General features: G+C 36.7%; 1 protein-coding gene across 9 annotated transcripts in view; it reads right to left on the reverse strand.

Annotated features, from left to right (window-relative positions):
- SNTG1 (syntrophin gamma 1) overlaps nt 1–27,392 on the reverse strand; it is a 321,667-nt gene that overhangs the window by 94,308 nt on the left and 199,967 nt on the right. For all 9 annotated transcript variants that reach the window (XM_063394382.1, XM_063394328.1, XM_063394391.1 and 6 more), the window contains 4 exons: nt 13,798–13,900; nt 12,301–12,383; nt 6,982–7,112; nt 1,523–1,652 (listed from right to left, as the gene is read on the reverse strand). In XM_063394382.1, coding sequence (XP_063250452.1) covers nt 1,523–1,652; nt 6,982–7,112; nt 12,301–12,383; nt 13,798–13,900 — 447 coding nt within the window. The remainder of the gene's footprint in view (nt 1–1,522; nt 1,653–6,981; nt 7,113–12,300; nt 12,384–13,797; nt 13,901–27,392) is intronic.

The following is a 27,392-nucleotide window of genomic DNA, read 5'->3' on the forward strand; positions in this document are numbered from 1 at the left end:
GTTTTCCATAAATTCATAAGAGCTATGAACACATAGGAGGATTCTAAAAATAGACTCAGGGATAATTATCATAAGCCCTAACTCTTACCTCTACTTTACAGGATATCTTTGGAATAAAATAAGTACAAAGATTGGAACAATAGGTACATAATTTAGGCTATTTACTTCTTATAAAACATTAGATGAATTCTTTCTGTATTTTATGGAAACTAGGGTAGAATTATAAACTGTACTCAGAAAAAATTCATGTAATAACATTGCGTTACCAAAATTCAAGTTATGCTAAGTACCCATAATTACAGTCTCATCAGAGTTGAAGTGTTTCAAAACACCTGTAAAATTTAGGTGCCTCTGTCTATTGTTACAAGCAAACAAATCCACTTATTTAAACAGCAAGAACCATTAGTAGACTGAAGTAAAGAGGGCAAGAGAAAAAAAATCCAGAAGCCTCAATTGTCAGGATGCCCAGGGAGAAGGGAAATGTTCTACATAGCAACAGTATTTTAAGGATGAATAAATAGCCATAAAGTTCACTGGTGCTGCATGGAAGCTTGCAGATGGCAGATGAATTCATGTCTGTCATGTTTTTATAATACAATGACTTTTACATATTGCTGCCAGATGGAACACAGTTTTGCATCTTGATTATAAATCTCCAAAAAATACAGCTTCCTTCAATGTGTTCCCTATATTTGAAACAAAAGCAAATTCAGAGACAGATTTGGGAAGCTAAAGCAGATTTAAGGAAATATAAATTATATCCTCAAGGACTTCCTTGTTATAACTCAATCCAAAATAATGGAGTTCCCCATGTGTTCTCTGTTTTTGAGGAAAACCAGGGAAGGTATCATAGAGAATTCTATACAGAGAGAACTAGATGTTCATTTTTAAATGTAAATACATCCCAGGCAGGTCCAGAAGACCTCTCAATTGAAGTTAGTATTTGGAAGAACTTTTACATAACATTTATTCCTGCTTCAATAAAAAGTGCTATCTATCCCACAAGCTCAGATTATGAGAGTGCAGTGCATGAACCATAAATGCATTTAATCACTGCTGATAAAGAACATCTGTATCTACACCACAGAAGCACCTTGCCTTTCCCATCGTGATAAACGACACCCAGACAGACCTGAAATCTAATTCAGATCTGGTTATACCAGTTTCTGTAGAGAGGTACTATGAAGAAAGTACAAAATGTTTGTATTTTATGTGTTCCTGCATCACACCTGGCTTCCTCCTGTGTGTCTGGTCTTTGCTTCTAATCCTAATTGGTATTGCTAAGACGCGAATAACTCTGATAGCAATGAAGTGAACTGCATGACCGTAGGGAAGAATATTTTCCCATTCAATGATTTCTCACAGAGTCTGATTTGACGACAAACTTGAGCTGACTTCTCTCAGACAGCCTCAAGCATTGTTTATACGCAGATAATTCTGTGTGTGAACCCATTAGGCTTTTATGACAGTTAGAATCAAATATGATTGGGAAGCCTTCTGGCTTACTTGGATCCATACTTACATTGTGCTTTGTGAGGTTGGAAATGTTACTTGCTATTGCTTGTAGCCAGTCAATGCAGTCTTCAGCAGAGAGACACTGAATTATTCCACTGCAAACCCCATCCACAGCAATTACTTGGAATGCATTTTGCCTATAGACATATCATAACAGATCAGGTCAGAAGGAAATTTTATCTTTTCTAGCATATCATCTTAACAATACTTGTAGAAATGCTTTTCTTCCAACTACAACGAAGGTCAGCCAGTGAACACTGATAAAATGCTGGTTTTCCTGTTTTATAAATACCTGGCATATTAAAACAATCATTCTAAAAGGCCAACTCAGACAATATTAAGCTTCCATGAGGCTATAAAGAAATTCCATAGAGCAGCTCCACAGAACCTTGACCATCAGGCTGTACAACCTCAGAAGCTGAACAAGTGAAAGAGCTGATGCATATCTAAGACAATATATTAATAAAGCAGGCTACAGAGAAGGAAAGTGCATTGGAAATGATAGGCAATAATTTGGGATATACAGTGAATATCAGTATATTTTTCTCAATACCTTTGTTTTATTCTTATAATACAGTGTCTAAACACAGTTGGATTACTTGCAGTTGGATTACAAGGGGGTCCCTTGTTGGCTGCTCAAGCTTATAGAATTTTGTTTCTCCTCTGAACTACTTATTGAAAACTTGGAGAAGTCAAAATTGATCAGGTAGCATTAATGATTTTTCCAATTGCATTTCTGATTATAGGATCATTACCAAAATACACTCCTACCTCTGCCTCTGCCCCCAGCACCAATCTGGGCACATACACAAAAATCTATAATGCATTACAAACTGATTTTCCACTTGCAGGCACTGAGCAATTATAGAACAAGAGAAAAATTTTCAGATGCTAAAGCAGTGACAGACCAAATTTCTTCAGTAAATAGCCTTATTTGCTGAAAGTTCTTGTAAAGCTCACAGGTCTCTGTCTTCAAAACCAAAAATCCTCAACAATAATCCACATTCCAGAGTAGGAGAGTACCAAACATACAGAGAACACCAAGTTCCACTGCTGACATTCTGCTACAATCTAAGCTGTTAATGATCAATTCGTAGTTTAAGATTAACTACATCATTCAGATTCTTTGAGAATGGCTCAAGTAAAGTGCCTGTTATCTTCAGGGTAAAACTGAGTGTCACCAATGATAGTTTCTGGCCTTGGAAGACAGATATCAGTTTGAAAAGCTGTTCGTTTGGGGTTTGTTGCCTCTTAAAATTTTATTCTAGTTGTATAGAATGTAAGGCTAACATCTATCATCACTCCATCCATGTTGAAAATAGACTGTTTCTTCAGTCAGGAGAAGCAATAAAAATTAACTAGAGCCATGGCTTTGCTTTGAGTGTTCTAGCATGAAAACCAGCTTTTGCAGGATAATGAGACTTGTATTAACACTATCTTACAGGGTTCTGTGTTTTTTTAAATCCCGCAGTTTAGTTGTCTTGACCAGGGATAGTGATTTTTCTTTAAATTCACAAAAGTACTAACCAAGACAGACTTCTTTGAGAGACTCCTTTTCACAATAATTCTGGTAAAGTTTTGAGGAATATTTATTATAAGAATCTTCAGGTAAGGTTGATAGCATTTATTTTTTCTATCCTTTTTTTTTTAGATGTATATAAATGTAAATAGCAATTTTTTCCAGAAAAAATTTCCAAATCCTTACATGAAGACCATAGCATGGGTTCAAAATTATTGATTATCTCTTTTAAGAAAAATAGCACTAGATTTAGGACTTGCCTTGTTTCTACACAGTCTATCATAAATCAAAGCAGAATCCAAGAGATCTATTAATGTGTAACATTAACACAAGTACAAAAACCCCATTATGTTCCTCATGTACAAATTTCCTTTACACTACAAACACAGTGGATCTGGTGCATTTGGGGCATCAGATTGTTCCTACTGTTCCTAAGAATTTGATCTGTGCAAGCACAAAATAATTTGTCCATAATGTTATTACCCAAATATCAATACAAAATTACCCAAGTATCAGTAGTATGATACATGGTTACCTAATAAACTACTTGTCAATGTGTAAATAACCTTAGATTATTGTAATAGTATTTTCTTGAATAAGTCTACAAGCCCAATTCCATAATACCATGCAAACCTGAAAAAGTAATGTATTAAATAGATGTTTTGTACTAAAGGGAACAAATAGTAGATTAATCCCTTTATAATACACAGAAGAAATTAAGAATGGATCAACACTTATTCAACTACACATTTCAGGTTCTGGGCCTTCTGGAACACAAAAACTATATTTGAAATTAATAAACTTTTCATGATTAACCTGAATGTCTTCTAGAACTCTGTATGAATACCCTCCAGAATTTATGTGTCTCAACTATTCCACTGGAAAAGCTAGAAAATGACTATGAGGTTTAATATTGTATGTGAGAACAATATATTTCCATATCAAAGTCTGAAACATAAAAAGTTATTTGCTTTACATAGTAAAAACATCCTTGTAAATACTAACTACAGAAAACACAATGAATCAGCTTTCATTTCATGTTGCTTCCTTATATTATTTTTAATATCTTTTCTTTTATGTTGATGTTTCTAGCAGTGTCTTATAAAAAGTATCTACCATCCTCTCAAAACAAATTCTGAGAGCGAGTAACATTTAAAAATGTTTACAGTAATTTAAAATGGTCTTATAAACTGTCTTGCTAGCAACATAAAATGTTGGTTCTACGCTTTAAGAAAAACGCACTTCCTCTCTCGTATGCATCCTGCATTATTGGGTTTTTTCAAGACTTATGTCTTCATATTAGACAGAATAGAAGGACACAAGGAAAAATTATCAGAGTGGTTTTTCAATGTTTGAGTACTAGTTCAGGCATTTTGTTTCATACGAATATACTTTTCTTTTCTAGAAATTTAAATTTCAGGAATATCATTACTACCTAAGAGACTTCCTTTGTTATCTACAAATTCTATAATATGAACTTTAAGCTTGTATTTTATTGATGCAGAAGACTGAATTTTAAAACCCTAGATCTATGAACAGCTGTTTATGTGCCACTTTTCTATGTGAGGAGTTCTATTCAATTCAATGCCTTACCTCAAGTATAAGTAGAATAGATTTTGGGTGCTTTATGCTTCATTATTAAATATGGAGCTGAAGGCCTTCACAGAATTTAGTAAAACACCTCCTGCCTCTCTGGTGACTTTAGTTCAGTTCAGCCAAGAAGCCTTTGTAGCCTTTGGTTTACACCTTGCCTCCTTGGGCCAGCCATTGCTCCTCAGCAGCCTGAGGTTCATGCAGCCAAGTAAATGTGATCCTGTTATTACCAGTAAAAAGCTGCAGGCTGGCTTTAGCTCCACAATGATCTACAACAGCTACTGCCTAACCTGCATTAATTTCAGCTCTGTGAATAGCAGAAATGGCTGGCAGACCCAGGCAGTCTTATTCTATGAGACAACAGCCCTAAGAAACAACTGAGGCAGTGGACAGCTTTTGTGCAACTTTCAAATGTTCACTGAATACCAATAAGAAACAATAAAATTAAATCCACAAAAATCCCAAACAGATTGAAGAAGACTTCCCCCAGTTTCTGGTGGTTTCATAAATTCACTCTTAGGGGGGGTTTGATTAGGAGAAGGAATTATGGAGCAAGCTGCTCTGTACCTGTGCACAGCTTTCCTACAGATAATGTCTTTACATACTAAAGGTCACAGAAGTATTTCAGTATGAGAACTTCATTCTTTTATATACAGATGACAAATGAATGCATACAAGAGCTAGATATTTAAAACTTTTAACAAGTATGATCTTATTTAATAGCTTTGTTGGACTTTGTAGCTACTCTCATTTCTATTTCATTGCTTTACAAACAGTAATCATTACAGAATAATTTTGCCTTCACTCCTAATTTCTTCTGATTTATTAGGACAATATTAAATTAAATAATGTCAAGTTCTAGGTCTGTATGGGGTTTTTCTGAGATGAATTTTATTTACCCCACAGCAGCCCTCATAGTGTTTTGCTTTGTTTTGGTAGCTAGAAAGATATTGATTACACAATGTTTTGGCTACTGGTAAGCACTGTTGTCACAGCACCAGAGCTGTTGTTCCAACATTCCTTCCTCACCAATAGGCTGGGGAAACAAAATTTTGAGACGGGAAATATCCAGGACAGCTGACCCAAACTGATCAAAGGGATATTCTATACCATACGACATCTGCTCAGCAATGAAAACTAGGAGAAAGGAAGGGAGGGAGGGCATTAATTAATTATGGCACTTGTCTTCCAGAGCAACTACATGTACCAAAGCCCTATTTCCCAGGAAGTGACTGAACATCACCTGCTCATGGGCAGTAGAGAAAAAATATTTTGGAGTTTTTGCTTCCATATGTGGCTTTTGCTTTTGCTTTACTAAACTGCCTTTATCTTGACTCACCAGATTATTTCCATCTTATCTTCTTCCCCTCTATCCTATTGAGGAGGGGAGTGATGGAGAAGCTTGGTTGACATTTGGCATCCAGCCATGGTCAACCCATCCCAATGATGCACTAAAGTTAAACCTGACTATGAGCTTTGGACAGCTATCCCAGTGACTGTGACAAAGTGGCAATGAAATTAAATGTTAACACATGCCACGTAAAACATGTAAAGAAATAACTTTAACTATATGGAAACAATAAAACAAGTACCTACTGTAGCTATAAACATGAAGCAAAGAAGTATAAGAACTGGGAGATGCTTACCAGCTCAGACTTTTCTTCATAGTCCTCACCTGAATATGGTTGCAGCTACTCCTGTGCCTGGTCACTGATTTGGACCTTTAGGCTGACTTCTGAGCCTAAACTGAGCCTCAGCTGACCATGATAGACTCCTCTGAAGACTGTCCCTAAGCCTTCTCTGTTCCTTCATGGGAAGAAGTGGGATAGGATCTCTGCATGGACAATGCCTTGTCCAGCCTCACTGCCACCTTCTCTCTTTGGCTTATCTTCCCCATGGGGCAGCCAGCCCTTAATGCTCTAAAACAAGATTATTCACCCAGTGTAGGTATCAGATGAAGTATTTAACACAAACAGAAGGAAATATACTTTAAAATATTGCATTGCAAAAACCAAAGACATGAAAACAAGCAATTTAGAAAGAAGCTTTTGAGGACTGGAGCATTAGCAGCTATTATATACAATGATGTGTTTCATCTCAAACTGCAAAAGGTGCTGAGCACTAGATGCAAGTAGAAAGATCACCCATCATCTCCCCACATATCTGGTTGCAGTTGATGTCAGAGGAGAATATGAGACAAGGTGGACCTAGAAAGACCTTTATGAAAGTTCCCGTATTTCGTGTCTCTGTCAGCTGCCATGGAACTAATAACGCAATTTCTCCAACAAAGCAACTCCCTAGGGCATGCATCTGTCAACCAACAAGTCAAGTCTCAACCTTTGGAAAGTCTTTACCTGCACAAATCTGATCCTGGAAGGTACTGGGAAAACCGTGAATGAAGAAGTGGAATTAATCGAAGATCACACCACCTTTTCTCCCACCTAAGTCCTGGGGATGCTGGCCATGAGGAACATGATAATGTATCCTGAAAAACATTAAAAGGTCCTTCTCAGTTTTGAACTTCATTGTAAGTACTCAGCAGATTTGGAAAGAACGAGATAGACTTCAAAGATTTTAATTTGGCAGTGTTCCATTTTTCCCAAATCACTTGTCATTAGTTTTAGTGAGCACTGAAAAGACTCTAAATAGGATCTCTAAATTATTCACAATACAACCATAATTCATTTATTTCCTGTGGTTCTGTACACATTTACATACATATCTTCTCTAATGATATCACCTTAAAACCTGGCAATTGGGAATGGAATTTAACATGTGATGAAAATTGTTAAAATTGTCAAAACTACATGCTTGGGGTGAATGTTTTAATTTTACCTACCTACAGACAACACTGCTTATATGAAAACTGAACTTTATCATGTTCATGATGATATCTACAAAGAATGGGTATTTAATAATCTAGAGTCTAATTTGACCAGTATTTTTAAAGAATATATATTTGCATGAGAAATGCTATAAAAAGTTAAACTATCAACATCTGTTACTTAAAATACAACACCTCTTTCTTTATAAAATGCTTTATAAAATAGTGCTAATGATGACATTATTTTTTTGAAAGAGCACAATTCTTCAAACTGCCTTCTCACAGCAACAAAGGATGCGGAAAAGGCTGAGGTATTTAGTGCCTTCTTCACCAGTCTTTAATAGTAAGACCAGTTAGTTTCCTGGTAGCAAACCTCTGAGCTGAGAGACAGGGCTGAGAGCAGAGTGAAGCCACCATAATTCAGGGTGAAATAGCCAGCGATCTGCTGCAGCAGTCAGGCACACACAGGTCTGTGTGGCCAGATGGGATCCACCAAAGGACAGTGAGGGAGCTGGCACAGGTGCTCAGAGAGCCACTTTCCATCACTTACCAGCAATCCTGGCTAACCAGCTTGGTCTCAGTTGACAGGAAGTTGGCAAATATGATGCCCATCTACAAGATGGGCTAGAAGGAGGATCTGGGGAACTATAGGCTTGTCAGCCTGACCTGGGGCAGGTCATGGAGCAGATCATCCTGAGTGCCAGCCCAACGATGTACAGAACAACCAGAGAACTAGGCCCACCCAGCACAGGTTTAGATAAGGTACATCCTGCCTGACCACTCTGATCTCCATTTATGCACAGCTGACCAATCTAGTGGAGGCTGTAAACGTTGTCAATCTGGACTTCAGTAAAGCCTTTGGCACAGCATTCTCCTGGAGAAACTGGCTGCTCATGGCTTCAATGGGTGCACAGTTCACTGGGTGAAAACCTGGCTGGATGGCAAGGCCCAGAGAGTAGTGATGAATGCAGATACATCCAGATGGTGAACAGGCATGACTGGTGTCACCTAGGGCTCAGTGTTGGGGCCAGAACTATTTAAGATTTAATATCGATGATCTTTAGGGGGGATGACGTGCACCCTGAATTCACAGCTGACACCAATTTGGGTGGGAGTGCTGATCTGCTGGAGGGCAGGAAGGCTCTGCAGAGGGATCTGGACAGGCTGGATCAATGGGTTGAGTGGTGTGAGGTTCCACAAGGCCAGGTGCCAGGTCCTGCACTTAGGTCACAACAACTCCAGGAAGTTGTCGTGAGGGAAGAGTGACTGGAAAACCTTCACAATGAGAAAGGAGCTGGGGGTGCTGGTTGGTGACAGCAGCAGAACATGAGCCAGCTGTGCCCAGGTGGCCAAGGCAGCCAACAGCATCCTGGCCTCTATCAGCAATGGTGTGGCCAGGACAGTGATCATCCCCCTGTACTGGGCCCTGGTGAGGCCACACCTTGGGTGCCATGTTCAGTTTTGTGCCCCTCACTCCAATAAGGACATTGAGGTGCTGGGCCGTGTCCAGAAAAGGGAAACATGGTTCGAAAAGGGTCTGGAGCACAAGTCTGGTGAGGAGCAGCTGAGGGTGCTGAGCTTGTTTATGCTGGAGAAAAGGAGCCTCATGGGAGACCTTATCCCTCTCCACAACCACCTGAAATGAGGCTGTAGCCAGGTGGGGGTTGGCCTCTTCTCCCAGGTAAAAAGTGACAGTGTATCAATACATTAGTAAAATCAAACCTGCTGCTTTACATTCTTTTTAATCTCAAATTTCATATTTTTTCATACTGGTATCTTCTATAATATAAATATTACAAAAAATAAGTACTCCTATTTTTCTAGAGTGTGCATTTTGTGTAAGATCTGTAAATTTGAACTTTATTTTTACATATATGTTTCATATATCTTTTATGTATATGAAACAAAATATCACAATAAAGATGTTAGCTGAGCAGCAGGCTTTTTATAGGTAGTTCACTTATTTAAAACACTGAATCTCTGGTGAAAAATTCCATAGATTCAATAAAAATAAATAAATTACTGGCTAGGAAGACTACATGAGGATGTTGTTTTGAACATCAGGAATTTTTAATGTTTTCTCTCTGCTTTTGGGAACCTTTCTTCACCTGTGATTAAACTTGGGGAAAAGACTAAATGCAGTAAAAGTTCAGATATGAACTGTAGGCCTAGATATGGCTACACAAAAATGCTAACCCTACCTTTAAACTGCATATCTCTGTGAACTGTTGACGAAAGATCAAAACCAGGCTTGTCTACACCAAGTTCTGAATCAAAAGTCTTCATGTGAATTAACAAGATTATAAATTAAGAAACAAAGCTATGGCTGTAAGTCACAGAATCATGGAATGTCTGAGTTGGACAGGACCCACAAGGATCAACAAATCTCTTGGCCCTGCACAGGACATCCTCAAAAATCTCACCATGTTCCTGAGAGTGTTTTCAAACTCTTCTTGCCCTTTGTCAGGCTGATGCTGTGACCACTTCCCTGGGGAGCCTGTTCCACTGCTCAACCATCCTATAAGCAAAGAACCCTTTTCTAATATCCAACGTAAACCCCACAAACACAACACTACCTTCGATCCTGTCTCTGGTCACCACAGAGAAGAGATCAGTGTCTGCCTCTCCTCTTCCCCTGACAAGAAAGTTGGAGACTGCAGTGAGGTCTTCCCTCAGTCTCCTCAAGGCTGAAAAAACCAAGTGAACTCAGCCTCTCCTCATATAGCTTCTCCTCCAGACCTTTCACCTTCTTTGTTGACCTCCTTTGGAGCTCTCTAACAGCTTTGTATCTGTTTTATATTATGGCACCCAAACCTGCCCCCAGCGCTCAAGGTGAGGCTGCCCGAGTGCGGAGCAGGGCAGGACAATCTCCTCCCTTGCCTGGCTGCTGATGCTGTGCCTGGTGCCCCCCAGGACAGGGCTGGCCCTCCTGGCTGCCAGAGCACTGCTGGATCACACTCAACTTTCCACCAGCCAGGACCCCCAGGTCCCTTTCTGTGACACTGCTTACCAGCTTCTCATTCCCCAGTTTGTCTGTACATCCAGAGGCTGCCCCTCCCAGGTACAGAATCCAGCTCTTGCCCTCGTTAAAATTCATATGGTTGGCAGCTCCTCAGCCCTCAAATTTGTCAAGGTCTCTCTGTAAAGCCTCTCTGCCTTCGAGGAAGTCAAAAGTTCCTCCAAATTTTTGTATCATCTGCAAACTTATTTAGTAGTATCCTTTTGAGTCCCGAACCCAAGTCATTGATCAAAATGTTGATGAGCACTGGGCCTAGGATACAGCCCTGCAGAACCCCACTAGTGAACAGCACCAGCCTAAATTCACTCTCTTCACTATAATTCTTTGTGCCCAACCATAAGCCAGTTGCTCACCGATCACATGTTTATGCAGCTGTCATAATTCCTTCTGGGAAACATTCTGAGAAAAAGGAAGAGTTGTGCCATGAGAATTGTACCTTTGGTTTTATGAAGAACTCTGTCCCCATGACAAGGGGAAATCTAATACCACATCTTGGTCTTTGCTATAAAATTTAATTTAGGGTGAACTATAGACTCGTGATACCAGATTATATTATTTAAACTGAAAGACAAACACTTGGTTTCAGTAAATTCTTATTAGTTCAAATGGAAACTACTGCTCATCTAGGTCAGTTCTGACATCTACAAAAAAAGAATTCACAAATGAAAGCATGTTTTTTGTCATAAAAGCAAACTTAGAATTGTAGTGGCTAGTTGAATAAATCAGCTTAGGATCTACTGCCATAGTCTTTTTACATACACACACACACACACACACACATATATATATATATATACACATACATACATACCTACCTACCTATTTTGACTACTGAGACAAGTCTGCTTTTCTTGTTGCTGCACAAGTTACATATATTTTTATTGTTATTTGATATCAATTTTATTAGTGTTATCCATTTATAAATTCCACTTCCTAAAATCTGTTTAATTCTGAAGGGTTTTCCAGATTATAAAGGTGTTTAAATCTGTGATATTGATATTTAACTCTGTGGGCTACTATGGAAAATCTTTAACAGAAAAATATGAAATTACAATAAAACAAGATGGAAATTAGAAATGGCTGCTCAATATGGCTTACATTTCACATTTTTAAATATTTTTTAAAAAGTTATTATCTACACTGGTTTATTTATTCTGTGCTTTTTCTATTTTCATCACAAAGCCAAATACTGAGCAAAAACCCTTTAGAACTATACAAAATAAAGGAAATTTTGCATTTTTTGTCTAGGAAAAATTTCTAAAGTCCCTTGTTACACTTCAAAGGCATCTTTTAGTACATATCTGATCAGACATCTGTAGCATTTTATCCCAGAGACACTCTGCCCCATAATGTTATCCCATTTCAGGTAAGATTTTAAGTACACATTAGCAGAAGTAAAATAGTCTCCCCTTAAAAACAGGCAAAAACATGCACCTAATTTTCTTCTGCCAAAAGCTTTAGATGCTGCATGCAACACAGATAATAGAAAATATTATCAAAAACTTTTCTTCTTTTTATAAATATATATATTTTCGTTTTAAGAATTTTAATTCCTATGCAGAGAAAAAATGTACAAGGAAAAACTTTTGCAAAATCCCTACTGCCCAAGTAAACAGTAATCACATATCAGCCGTATATCAGCCGTAATAATTTGCCGTAGTTTAATTCCTAGACATAATTTCTGGCTACTGTTTTTTCCCTCTACAGAACTGTCTGTCTCCAGAGGGAGAGAGCTCCTCCCTGTTAATGTCCTTTATTAGTACTTCCAGGTAGCTATGATACTGCAATTATTCTTCTGTGTAATTCCATCAAGGAGATTCAAGCTCTTACCGTGTTGTTGGGGTGGTAGTTGAGATGCAAACCACTGTCACACAGGGGAGAGGATGTGCCACTGCTTTGGTCACTGGGGGCACCTAATACAATTTCACAAGAAAATTCTTCATTAATCGGTGATGACATAATTCAGATTTGTATATGTATGTATGCATTCTCCCCACACCCAAATAACTTCTATCATTCATTTACTTTCTCCATTCAGCCAGTATCTGTCTTCTGGTTTGAGGGGAATGCCTTTGTAAGCTAAATGGAGGTTCAAGAAAACCTTTCCTGATGCTTTGATTAAAAAAAAAACCTTAATATCTGCTTGGTAAGAAAAAAATCCCACAATGTTTCTTTAAAATTTAACAATAAAATAAAAGGTACACACTTCCTTCTCTGCTGGTTTGTATTTGAAGGAACTTGTCAGATAACTCTTTTGTTACCCTCAGTGGAGTTTATAGTTCTAAACGTTCTTGTAATGGTTTAGGAAATTAGAGGGCTATGCCTTAAAAGTGACATGATAGTATCCTTGCAAATGCACATTCCTGTACATCAATCAAGCTACTCTGTGGTACCACAGCCTTTCATAAAAGGGACAAAGGTACTGGGACACATTATTATTTAAGAATATAGTGTTCTGATTTTTTTTCTTGTTTCATTTAAATTTAATACATAGGCAAAAGAAAAAGATAGTATTCCATCAAATGTTTGTAAAAATTATATTTCATGGTTTAGATTATTTAATTCTTACTAGCTTAAAATCAAAGGCTAGTAGTATTGAAATGAAATATTTCTTGTTTTGTTACTTAAAACTTGAGCAATTAGGTTCACTCTCTTAGGGAGCAAAAAAACGGAAAGCAAAGGTGGCAAAAGGCACAGGCTGATACATAAATATGCTTAGATATGCTGCAATTGTCTGTAATTATGCATCCACACTTACAGTTTAATATAATTAAAGTAAGACAGCTGTCTCCATATGACTCTCATGGGGCCAGTTCACTAAAATTCAGTTTGGACTTAAACAAAATACTTATCATTCCAGAGTAATTTGCTCTTATGTAGACAGACATGTCCACCAAAGCCTCTGAATTTTAAACAGCAAAGTTAAGTCCTCTAAATATATACACACAATGTCATTTTCACACTTACAAAAAAAACCTCCCTGGGACTAACATACTAGCTTATACTGCCTGAAAAAAATGGATTTTTAATACTCTGCTCCAGGATGTGAGCTACTGTAAACTAATATAATTCTACTCTTTTACCTGCAACTTTACTGATTCACAGCCACCAAATGTCTGGTTATCTGTTTTTCAGCCATGGACAGCAATTTTTCTCTTGAGGTCAATGTTAACACAAGCCCTGGCAATAGGAGCGACTCATATTTAGGCAGTAATGATGATTGTAAAACCTGCTGTCAGTCACCCTTAATGCACAGTAGTTTCAGGAGCTGCAAGCGTTCATGGGTATTGAATTGAGGGCTCTTTTGGCCAAGTAATAAAGGCTTACATGCACAGTCTTCATTCAGTGGCAGTTTGAGAAAAGCAGGTGCTCTTTTCAGAAAGGACACAGTTAGGGTCACTTCTTCCCCTGCGTTGCGAAGGACCTGTACCTGGAAAAGAAATACAGGCAGACACCTTGAAATAAATTTATGACCAAATGCATTAGCAAATGTAAGCAACACCACACAGCTTTCCCATACCAGAATATAACTGTTAAGCAGTTTATTGCAATTGCATTTGTTTGAGAAGAAAGCAAGATGTAAAGCTTGCTATTTTCTTGTCTATTGTGTTTCCAGCCACACACACAATTGGGTGAGGGAAGCATTAGGCTTCTATATTAGCACTGGCTTTGACCTGTGCTCTTGCAGAACTTGCTCCTTGAAACTACTCAGCTATGTAACTCCTTCTTTCAGGTCTGGAATCATTCCCTCTAGCATGCATTTATTTTAAAAAATAAATACATATTTTCTCTACGCATGTATATATTTTCTCTTGTCTTATAAATCCTTAACCAAAACAACAGCAGTAGTTTCCACAGTTGTGCCATAATCCTACGAGCAAGTCTTTCCAACATTCTGAGTTAAATTTAGCTGAAGCGGTCCAGCATGGATGAGAGACCTAATCCTCATCACAGACACAGAGGAAAAGAACCTATTTTAAGCCTTAAATCTTAGATAAGCACAAGCTTAGGTTTTGCCAAAGGGCAGCTTGCATTTTGGACATCGAATGAGCAAAGCACCTATCCAGCTGGGAATACTTTTAGCCTTCCTGTACTCTGCCATAGTTACCCCTCGGCTCTTGTTCATCCTTATCTTTTGTGGGGTACAGCTGTAGACACCCCAAACACACAACAGGGTGAGGGACTCCAGGCACCTCCCAAGAGTAGCAGTAGGGAGGCACAAAAGCAACTAAATAAAATGCTGTAATAAATAGCTGAGGAGGAGTGTTTGAATCGGCTTATAACATGAGAGCCGAGAAGAATCAGATCTGTTTCAGAGAACAACCATTTCCTGTTCTGGCTCTATAACTTCAAAACTCTTCAAGGTCTGATTTAATTTGGGCTTACAATGACAGAAGATTGCACCATGCCTCTCTTTGAGTGACTGTGCTCCTACTGTGCAGGGAGCCAGCTCACAGGCAGCCACATTCAGAGAGTTGCTACACAGTGAGACATTAGCAAACATTTTAAACTAGCACATATCTGCTCCCTTTCTCCTGTGTAGCTGTAATCCTTCTGTCATACTGCTGCTTGTGAGATAGCCTTGTAAATAATTTATGAAGCATTGCTATGCTTTAATTATGCCTATCAATAACCCACTCAACAGATTTATTTACATGCATGTGTATAACTATACATTGGGATGCTTTCACATGGAATCACTGCATTATGCTGTTAACTTAAAGCAATTCTTCAGGAAAAAAATATCAACTTTGTCTTGAAACACAACATTTCCTACTCCACGCTGGTTGCCACAGAGGACTAACAATATGATGACAGAATACTTGATTCAGAATATTCAGATAAAACTGAAATTTTAGGGTCTTTATTGTTTAAAATAGCACAGTGGTTGCCAATCCAGATTTTGCAGTTTAGTATGTATTTATATGTATGTGTGCAAATAAACACAGAAACATCACAACAGATTTAATTAACCTATACTGCATGCCAAAAACTTCATCTGTAACACAGAATCATAGAATCATTTAGGTTGAAACACAAGTCTCTTTGATGAGCAGTTCCCAGTTCTGATGCATTTTCTGTCTTAATATTTCTATCTTAATATTTCATCTTAATTACAAGATGACTTGTAATGTGCAGAAAAGTAGACCCAGACTCTGAAGTCCTGAATTCAACCAGAGAAATCACCCTATATCCTCAGCCTCCATAGAAAATTCATTCTTTTCCTCTCTTATGTAGCAGTCACACAGTTCAGAGTAGTCAGAGCCAAAGCAGAGACTTACAGGTATGTACTCTGTATTGTTTTGGCAGATGTGGATAGACAAAGTGCAGGAAAATACTCAGAGCTACTCTCTGCTGTCAAAAAAAGTATTTCTTTTTACTCAGGAACAGAGAAAAAATAAATGAAGAAGTTACAGCACTACTAACTTTAATTTATAAAGTCACCTTTTAAGACAAGAATAAGTAGGTATCATCTGTGAAAGAAGCTGAGACAGTAACTGCCCTAAATTGTTCTTCCAGGAGTCTACATTACTTCACTTGATAATATATTGCTTTGTAAAGCCTATAAGAGGCCATAAGTAGCCTACTGTGACTTTTTTCTCTAACCTCTCTCTCCCTCAAACCTCTTTATCTCATAGGATGAAAACCTTAAGCTGGAACACAATTCAGTTGAAATCAGCAATGCTTATATCAGTGAAATGTATTTTGGAGTGTATGAAGCATATAATCCAGAAAGTGACTAGATTTTGACATGCAGAATAAAGACTAAAGAGAGATAAAAGATTAAAGGAGGAAACTACTAGGTAACAATTACAACAAAGAGCAGATGAGTTATTGATCCCATTTCGCTTACTTTCTAGTCATTAACAAAGCCATTCTGGGAAATAAGGTTAGGTGAGGAAAATGGGAATTTTAATTACTATACTGTCTTTTTCTAACTTTCAGTTGAAAGCTTTACTGTTGTTTTACATTCTTTGTATTTACTTTACATAAGAAATGAACAATCAAATTACTAAAGATAATGCTATCCACAAATAACAGTCTGTATCAGTACTGAATTTAAATCAGGGCCTCATTCCCACTGTGTATAAATGGTTTACCAAATTCAATATTAATGAAACATAGCTCTACAAATAAACAGATTTTCAGTTCATTACTGTAATAGAGAAGCCATCTCTAAATGTGCACAAAATAAAAATACTTAAAACATTTTGCAATCCTGGTTGATGGCAAGTGGAATATGAGTCAGCAGTGCCCTGGCAGCCAGGAGGGCCCAGGTCTCCTGGGCACAGCACAGCCAGCCCAGGGAGGGGATTTTCCCACCCTGCTCTGCACTGGGGCATCCTCACCTCCAGTGCTGGGGGCAGTTTGGGGTGCCACAATATAAGAAAAGACATTGAGCTATTTGAGAGTGTCTCAATGAGAGCCATGAGGATAGTGAAGCAGGTGAAGCCTTATGAGGAGTGGCTGAGGTCACTTGGTGTGTTCAGCCTGAAGGTGAGGAGACTGAGGGGAGACCCCACTATGGTCTGCAACATAGGAGAGGAAGAGGAGGGACAAGTACCAATCTCTTCATTCCCAGGACCAGTGACAGGACTCGGGGAAAGAGCATGAAACTGAGTCAGCAGAGGTTTAGTTTGGGTATCAGGAAAAGCTTTTACACCCAGACAGTGGCTGAACACTGGAACAGGTTCCCCAGGGAAGTGGTCACAGCACCAAGCCTGACAGAGTTCAAGAAGTGTTTGGACAACACCCTGAGGCACACGGTATAATTCTTGGGGTGTCTTGGACAGGAATTAGACTTGATGTTCTTGATGGGTCCCTTCCAACTCAGCATATTCTATGATTCTATGATTTTTCCCAGTATGTGAAAAGATGTAAGCAAACCCAACTTATAGAAAGTGAACAAGAAACTTATTTTTAAGGGAATACTAATTTTGATTAAATATAAAAATATGTTTCCAAAAAATTTCAAAACAACAATGCAGCAACTTACTAAGATGGTTTTTAGCGTATATGAAGATTTTGGCGAAGGTGAGAAAAATTCCCAGTGCTAAATCCAGGGAATATTTGTATGACAAAAATTTAACGCAGTAGTAGACCTAACATTCCCAATTTCTAACTAGGTTATATATTCCCATTGTATGCCATGGAGAAACTCCCTTCAGAACAGATCTGTCAGTTTCTAAAGCAATACACCCTAAATTGCAGAAAATGCATGACCAGACACCACTAAAAAGATTTGCTTATTGTTTGTATCATTGAAAGGTAATGATCTTTTATTTCCAGAGGCTATATGGACTATTCAGGATGTGTGTGGGGTTTTTGTTTTGGTTTTTTGTTTTGGTTTTTTTTGTTGTTGGTTTTGTTTGTTTTTTGCTTTTGTTGTTGTTGTTAATATTATTGAGATATTCAATGACGCCTTAGATTTTAGGCATATGAATTTACCTATGTCAACTTTTGATTTTTCTAGTTAAAAATGAATAATAGTAACACTTAATATGTTGATGTAGAAGCTGTATGGACTAAATAGTGAAAAGCTATTTAGTACTACTGTTATTACTTTATTTAGCTTTATTTTTTAATTTCTGCTTGTGAGTAATACCAGCTATTCATTTGTTGGTTCATAGCATCCAACAAAGTCATCCCTGTAACAGGAAGAAGCCAGGACACTGATCTTAACATCTCTTCATCACATTATGGCTATATATACTAAATTCCTGCTGCTGTTTTAAAAATCATATCTCTATCTCTATCTCCATCTCTATGCCTATATCTATAGCTATATTTAAATCCATATCTGTATCTATATCTATCTATATTTTTAATTCAGAATGAGTTCATGTGGAAAGAACTACACAAACAAAAACATTAAATATTGTCAACAAACTTTCTTATGCAAAGTATAATCTTACTACCAGTGGGACCAAGAATTAATCTATTTCTGCCATAAATAACCCTATATAAAATTAAGATGTTCATGAATGAAGTCAGATAGGCAAAAAACCCCAGTTGTGTATGTCTGAGCCAGTCAGTAGCTGTGTGAAACAGTGACATTAGAGAGTCAGTGTTTCTGGAGCAACAGTGACTATATTTCTATGCAATTACTGTAATGACTGTAAGGAGGCTATTTGAAAAAGTAAATTTTATGGTGATGTGTGATATTGCTGAAGAAAATATCTACATAGTAACAACACTAATCTGAATTTTTAATAATGTCTACAATTATATTGCCTTTTAATTTTATAAACCTTTTTAAATTCCCAGCTCAAGAAAACATTTGAGCATATGCTGAAGTCTCTCTCAATATATTCAGGAAGGTAATGAAGCATGAAGTCCCTCTGACTTGAGTAAGTATTCTTTCCTGAATAAAACTGTAAATCCCCTCTCAAATTGCCAGTGAAATTTACCCACCAATAAAGTGGTAAGGATTTAAAACAGAACACTTATGTAGATCCCAAGATCCATGTTCTCTTGAATTGGAGCAAATTTCACTCTTCTGTTTTTAAAGAAAAAATCAATATTTTGGTGAACATCTTGAATGATAAAGATTGGGAAAATAGAAAAAAAAGAAAAGGTAGAAGACACCTTTCTAGCCACTCCACAGTTACACAATGCACAAGTATCAAGTCCATCAACAGATAACACAACACACATAAGACAATCACACGGAGGTCAAAAGCTACAAGGCTTCATGCAAGCCTTATTTAATAAAAGCCATATAGTTAATATGGAATTATTAGGAACACATCAGTGCATAGTGAGCTTTTAATTCCTACGATCTAACATTTATCACAGTATTTGCCAACAATTGAAGTTAATCAAGAAATATAGTATCAAAATATATCAAAGCTTTTTTCCTTCAGAAAATTTCTCTTTCCAATTAATGGAGCAAACTAGAACAAAATTTTATGACAGAAGTTCCTATTCAGGCTGCACAACTATAAGTATACTTCAGACGATACTCTGACACCATAACAATTATACATTTTAAGTTTTTTGCTACCTTCATTGATCCTTGCTCTATCTTGTGAACCCTCTTCACAAGCTCATGGGTTTTAGTCATAGAAGCACCAGAACATGCATCCTCAACACTGCTGCATAAAGCATTAGTAGAAAACTAGGTGATCCTCCTTTAAAAATAGCTTTAATCATATTTCAAGCCTACCTGCCAAGCAGGCTACTTATATTAGCTAACACCGAGAGACATGTACAGAATTTCCTTCACAGGAATGACTAAAATAATCAGATGCAAGCAATATGAATAAGTGTAATGAGGAGGTAAGAGAAAGAGATTAATTTGATAAAAAAAATTGAAAACATAATTAACCTACAAAACAAAAAACATCCACCAGGAAATAGAAAACCAAATACTGATCACACAGAGGACATAGACTCCTGTCAGTTCTTTCTTCAATGCACTTCCAAGATAAAAAAGATACTACTGTTTCTTCGGTGATCTATTCAACATCAAGTTGGGAAAAAAAGAATATGGTTTCACACTTTTAAGTCTAACACTTGAATGGAATGGAGTACTTCCAAGTTTGTCTGAAAGATGTGACAGCAGCTTTCTGGAAATCTTTAACCTTTCTTATGCTCCACAATCAATATGAACTTGTTTACTACTCTTTCAATCAGAATAGTAGTATGCTGCAACTAATGCTTAGATGCATGTTTATGTTTTGAAAAGTAATATAGAAGTGCCTTAGCAAAATATATCAATACAAAAAAATAATAGTCTACAGCATTTTCCTGGTTTTGTTTCATTAATCTTAGTATCAATAATATCACACATAAAAATACTGCTATAAGTGCGTAATTTTCATTCTTAAGTCATGTATCCTAATTTTGAATTCTGTTTTACTAAAAGCTGCATGTACTGATCATCACAGTTCATTTGAAAGAATTAGAAGGCCATTACTCCAACACAAAAACTATGAAAAGCAAGGAATTGGAACTTTAAAAAATCCCGTGTTTTCCAAAACTGAGAACACGCCCTGGAGTCCATGACTCATAGGTCATATGGGAAAACATGTGTCCTCAAACTGAAACATTTCATATCATATTCTGAAATATGAAACTTAACAAGTTTGTTACATAGATTCCAATGACAACACACTATTTAGCATGATCTGCCAGTGTATTCTTTGACTCATCCCAGCTGGTGGTTGATTCTAATGCAAATGTTCATTTTAACATCAAACAACGGGCCCTGTTAATGATTCTCAACCTGTGGACTACTATTGGTGTGGGACTGTGGTCCATAGAAGAAATACACAAAGATGCATTTAATAGCCATTCAGCTCTACATGATAGGCAGCTATTCAGGACAGGAAAATACCTACGAAAACACAACCCCCTCCTCTCCAAAGAACTAGAACACTTCAAGCCAAACTCTTTCCTAGCTTTACAAGCCTTTTTGATGTATCTATTTGTAGTGAGTACATGCCAGATTTCAGAACTGCCTATCTGTTTTCACATTATCTACTCCATGAATGGCTCTACTTCTCCAGGATTTTTCAGCTACAGTAAATGAACTCTGTAGTTCCACAGTTTTACAGAGTTCTCCACTTTAAACATTCACAGAAGTTCCAGTTTTTAAATGTGATTATGTATTTGGCTACTGGGCACCTTCTCTCTGTCAAAGCTAATTCATGAACACATATTTTTTAATTAGATTTGTAATGGCTTCCAAAGCAACTAGCTAAGAGGAACAAGACAAATACCTTAAAAACACTGAAAATGACAGAAATACGAATAGAATTTTTCCCAGTGTCGTTGAAATTAAACAGCATGGAAATTACTTTTTTTTCATATGAAATAGGAAAATTGAATACTTTTGGACAATAAAAACCTTTAAGATAATTTTCTAACTGTATATTACAACCTATGAGACTTATAAAATCCCCCTTGTATTTAGGCAACCTATTCAACCCCATCAGTAGTCAAATGTTATAAACCCATAAGCGTTATTTCAACTAGTTTGATTTACATGTATGTTTCATCTTCATATACAACACATTTTCATTACAATTGTATATATGTCATATATGTACATAAGCTTCTCATCAGTATAGCTCAGAAACTTTTAAAGGAGCCAGGTTTTGTTTGGGATCAATTTAATCGACATTGTCAAAAACAGTTGTTAACCGAAGCTGCTTTGGGAGAAATATGTGAATCCCTCAAGCAAAGAAAACTCCCACAAAAATGGGAGAAGCCTTTACACCAATGTTGTAACAGCACCTACTGATTTCTACACAGGTTTCCACAGGCTTGCACAGCATTGTGTGTGCAGTGGTGTGTGCAGCCAGATGAATGATAGGCTTTCACATCAATCTACAGAGGACTTCTTATTTAAGATGTAAGGTTTCTGGACTTCCTAATAATTTGAAAGTAACCGTGATGATAGTCTATGCTGACAATGCTGTTTAGGGTTTTTGTTTTCTTTCAATTAGTTATGGAGAATATTCAGAAAAAGCTGTCAACATCTGTAGCACCTGTAACACATTTTAAGCAGGCTCCAGAGGCTTTGCACATTTACCTTCAAAGATGCATGACATAAAAATTCAAAGATTTTTTTTTTAAATTTTCTCTTAAGCAGGCCATATTTTAATACATGGATAATATGTAGAAATTCCTCCTACTCATCATATCTGCACAAAACCTTTGTGGAATCAATCTTTGTTACTTATACAAATAGCATCATTTTAGTGGATTTTAGTCCAATAGAATATAAAGTGCTGAGAATAAGCCAGAACTGTAATTTACTAATTATTTGTAAGCTACCAACCAATCCTTGGTGGTGCTATTCTCTAATAAGAGTTTCAGATAGTAAGAGATCAATAAAACCATCTTTAAATGAAAGCAGAGAAATTTAATAAGAGACACTCTCTTGGACTAAAAAACGAAAATTATTTAAGGAATGTATAATACACATCAACTAAATATCCCATGACAGACTTCCTCAACATCTATTTAAGCCAGCTTTTGATTACCATCCATCAACCTGCAAAAAAATGACAGACTATTTGGGAATAACACTTTCCAGTGGTAGGAGCTGCCCCAAACAAACTCTGTGCTGTATACAGGCCACAGCTTCAGTCATTAAATTACTAATAAATGCAATGTGAAAACAAGCACAGCAGGTAATAATACCAGTATCTGTTATATAAAATATTAAGATTTTGCTTGTAGCCTGCATTATAGCATACAATGCATGATAATGCAATGACTATTCTAGAAAAAAGATAGAGTGTATAATGCATGATCCATCCAACACTGTAGGAAAACACAACATAATCCAGCACATAATCATGAGCTAAATTGAAGAAAAATGTTGGATATCATCTCTCTAAACCAAAAGCCATGTCTTAGCAATTACCCAGGAAAGCCTTAGAAGAATGATGAAGCACTTATGACTCTCCACTCCCTATACAAAAATCACATAAAACACAAAATACAGCAAAAGGCTAAAGAAATTACCCACATTACATAAAGAAAAATGATCAACGAAATTTACAGAATAAAGCATGATTTTCCATTTATCTGCATGATTCCTAGACTTATTCAGTTACAATGGGAATAAAGATTGCTAGAAACTCTCTTATGAATGGATACATATTTTTATTTTGCTGGAAGACATACTGGAAAAAAAGCTTCATATAGAAGTTTTGCGAATTCAATATTTTTTTTAATTTAAGGGTAAAAATCAAAACAAAGTAAAAAGTGGAAATTTTTTTTCTAGTAAACTGTGACAGAAACTAGGCAATAACTTGGAATTAAGGTCTCCAAATTTTTCAGGTAATGTGTACTCCCTCAAGTGGAAGAACTCTAATCAAGTTATTCATTTAAAGATTTTGGACTTCTTTCTTTTCATAGTTGATCATAATGTGCTTTTTTTCTTATTCTACTAATGATCTTGACTGGTTTGAGTTTTTTAACTCTGATTAGTAACAAAACAATAAAGCTGCTTAATAATTTATGAAGTATATAACAGTATCTTGCTCTTTTAGCAAATTGTTCCCACAATTCAAATTTACCAGAAAAAAAGTGCTCTCCTGGTTGAATTGTATATGAAATTTCTAAGACAGCTACTTGGGATATGTAACTAAAAAATGTGTACTCTATTTCATCTGTAGAAAGCAGTTGGGAGATGGTTTCTTTTTTCTTTATCTCTTGTAACTCCAGGGGTGGGAAGGAGGATGCCTTCTGATAATAGGCCAGCTGTCAAAACCAGGTGGGGCAGTGTTTCTTATCTCCTTCATCGACTTTGTCCACCCTCCAGGAGATATCTTCTGTTAATGGTCCATTAAGGCTCACCAGTGACACACACATTACACCATCCCATTGTGAGATGCTCCACCCAGTGGGGAGGAGCCAACCATTCCCTACCCAGATAAAAATGGGGACACAGGGACACCAGATATCTCCTTTTCCACTGGATTCTCAGAGGAAGACCAGACTCATCTCACCACCACTGAACCTGTCTACAGGATCATCTCTACTTCAACAGAACCATCAGTCATCTGTGACATCTGTCACTCCAGGAGGACTTATTTTGACTGCTTCCAACACCCTGGCCAACAGGGTGTCAGGTCGCATTCCTGACTCCATCAGGGTTTTCTAGGACTTTTTGTTTGCTTGCTTGCTTTTTTTTTCTTGTATTACTGCATTTGTATTTTTTAATATGCCTAGTAAAGAACTGTTATTCCTATTCCCATATTTTCGTCTGAAAGCTCCTAATTGAAAAAATTGTAATACTTTGGAGGGAGGGGGTTTTACATTCTCCATCCCAAGGGAAACTCCAGTTTTCCCTGACAGATTCCTGTCTTTCCGAACCAAGACACTACTAAACAAGTACCATTTTTTATGTTTGCAATTTTTGAAAGGCTCCTTAGTAGAATTCAAAATGCATACACATTACCAGATTGTGTAACATGCCAGCTATTGTTCCCGTTCCTAACACTTGAAGAGTGAAAAACATCCAGTTGACACACCTATTGAAGTAGATTCTTAAATTTTAAGACATTTTAAGAACAGACATATATCTATGATTGCTGAAAACAATACAAGGGTTGCATGGCTTGAACATTTTGCCTGACTACGCAGAGCTCCAGATCTGGGGAAAAAAGAAAGATCATTCCCAGAACAAGAGTTTGCTCACACTAATCCCATTGCAAGGCTGAGGTCAAACACACAGCTAGTAGTAAATTTCACATTTACATATTCAATATAAAATTTGCTGTTGGCAAATATGACCTTAAAACTTAGTTTTCATGACTAGTCACTCTAATCGAGCACCAGAATATAAATGCTCATGAAAAATGAATAAAAAGTGGTCCCAAAGAGTTTGAAACCAAATTCTAATTCTATATTTGAATAAATATTGCTGTCCAAACCTGTTCCTATTTGTTCAGTTTCAAATGTTATCAACTTCAATATGACAAAAAGAAAATTCTTGGACAAATTTGTATTTGAAGTAATGTTTTAGATCAGTATAAGCAGTTAATTCTGCTAAGCTTCTTGACTGCTCAGGATCTAATCTCTGAGAAAGATATTTTAGTACTTCAGGGAAAGTGCCCAGTGGGAAAAGTTCTCAGCTGAGAAAACACATAAGTATTTTGTGATTCTGTAACATACTTTCATGCCATTTAATGCAGTGGCAGTTTTTCAGCTCCAGATTAACTGCACTGCATCTGGTTGAAGTTGAGAAAATTACTTTGTTCTTCAAAAACATACGTAAAAAAGAAAGTCCTCAACTTAATAAACTATGTAAATTCATAATTTTAGGCAAATACATGCTTATTCTGTTGAATTGGGATCCAATACAATTATAATTTGAAAATTTCAGAAATCATATTGCCTTAACACTTTTAAGATAATTTTCATCAGTGTCTAAATTTTAAGATCTTGGCAAAACTGGATTTAGAGGTACTCATGCTGTATTTTAATTAACTGGAGAACATTTATAGATATTTTGGAAACAAAAAAGATTAGCATGTAATTCCAGGGAAGTAAAAAAGATAATTTGTATTTCAGCACAATGACTAAAAAGTGCTGAATTACAGTTTTAATCAGTTTATAGCATGAGGTCTTTGTAACTTTTAAAATGAAGCATAAATCTTATACATTAATCAAAAGTGATTAGGTTGCTTATCAGATTGCAACCCTTTTTTTACCTTTTCTTATTTTCTTAGTTAAACAGTAACACCACAGAAATCCATTCTTGCCAGCAGTTAATTACCATCTGAGACTACAAAATCATATAAAAACAATAATTTATCGACTATTGTATGGAGTGAATGTGTTTTCTAAACAAAATGTGCACACCAACAGTAAAAGAAAACCAAAATGATTTGGATAAATCTATTACATTGCAGGTAGGTTGTTATGCCAGAGTACTACAAATGAATGCACAAACTACAGGCTTCACTTTTCAGAAAGTCCAAGCCTCTCAAACCTTAATAATTCTAGTTTTACAATTTTTTCTGTGCTCCCATTTTCTATAAAAATTCAGAAAATAAGAAAAATGTAGCTAATGCTACATCGCTCCATGATATATAATGAACATCTTATACAGATGCTTTGACTCAACAAAGCATGCCCCCATTTAGATAGCACTTTCCTGTTGAGATATAAAGATCTTGGAATGCTAAAACCTGCAGCTGTAAAAGTAAAACTAAAAATTTAAATGTCTTAATGCTTTCAATTTCCAAAGCTTCCAGTGTTTTAATTGGGAAAAAAAAAGTTTAAAAAAAATTGTTTCACAGATTGGTTGCTGCCATTGTTGTGCAGCTGATTCACTTTACCCTAAAACTCCACTTATTGATTGATAGAAAGATGCTTTCTACAGTCTGTGAAACTTGTAATCTTTCATGGTGATGGATATTAAAACATTCGTTATGGTAATTCATTATGGTAAACTTTAGATATCACCAACATTTCTCTGCAATCACTGACTCAAAATCACACATGACCTGAAGGGAACAGGAAATTTTGAACATGTTTTGTATTTGATTTCCCACGTAAACTCAACAAAACTCAACAAAAGATGTCAAAATATGACTCAACAAAAGATGTCAAAATAACCTCAAGACATCTGAGAAATGGTGGAGATTTTGTGAAACATGCCTGTTTATCCATTAACTACTTCAGGACATCATACTCAGAATAGTGTAAGAAGGGAAGGCATCTCAGAAAAATTGGAAACATCCTCATTACTTTCTACTGCAAGCCGACACTTAAATATGGGAGTTTTTTGATGTAGAGCAGTCCCTTGAACATTCCTTTTAACAGGTCAGCACAATTACAATCTTTTAAATGCTCTCAATCACTACTGGCTTGACAAGGGCAAGTGAAGTGGAATAGAGCTATGAACACTTTCTAGATCACATTTAAAGATATATGTCACAATACTGGTAATGCCAATTCAGCCTGAGGAGTGACTATTTCCCATTTTGTTCAGAAAAGTATTAACAGCACAGGGAGGTAACTTGCAGGTCTCTGCACAAAAATCTAGGGAATGAGTAACTGTTGTAATTTTTAATGAAGAGTTTCTTCCGTCAGTTACCAAACCTGCACAGAAGTTCTTGTGACTTGCCAGACTCTTACTACTGCAAGCTATTTCACTGGCCACAGTCTTCTAAAACAGCTAACAAGAAACACGTAGTACCAAACTGAACCTGTGTAACAACATCAGTACTATCAGGGCAAAAGGAAAAATAAAACCATCCAGAAATAGGCCCAGTGCTGACAAACAGATATCAAAACACCAGTACCGTACTGTACCATACTAGTGGTTGAGAAGTATGGGGTGGGCCATCTGGAAACCTCCATGTATCTGGCTGGAACAGGCCAACACTGGATACTATTGAAAAATTATATAGAGTCCATTGTCCTTTCCTCTTCCTCCTCCACCGAAC

Source organism: Prinia subflava, chromosome 1, assembly GCF_021018805.1.
Source record: "Prinia subflava isolate CZ2003 ecotype Zambia chromosome 1, Cam_Psub_1.2, whole genome shotgun sequence".
In the NCBI taxonomy this organism is placed as follows: domain Eukaryota; kingdom Metazoa; phylum Chordata; class Aves; order Passeriformes; family Cisticolidae; genus Prinia; species Prinia subflava.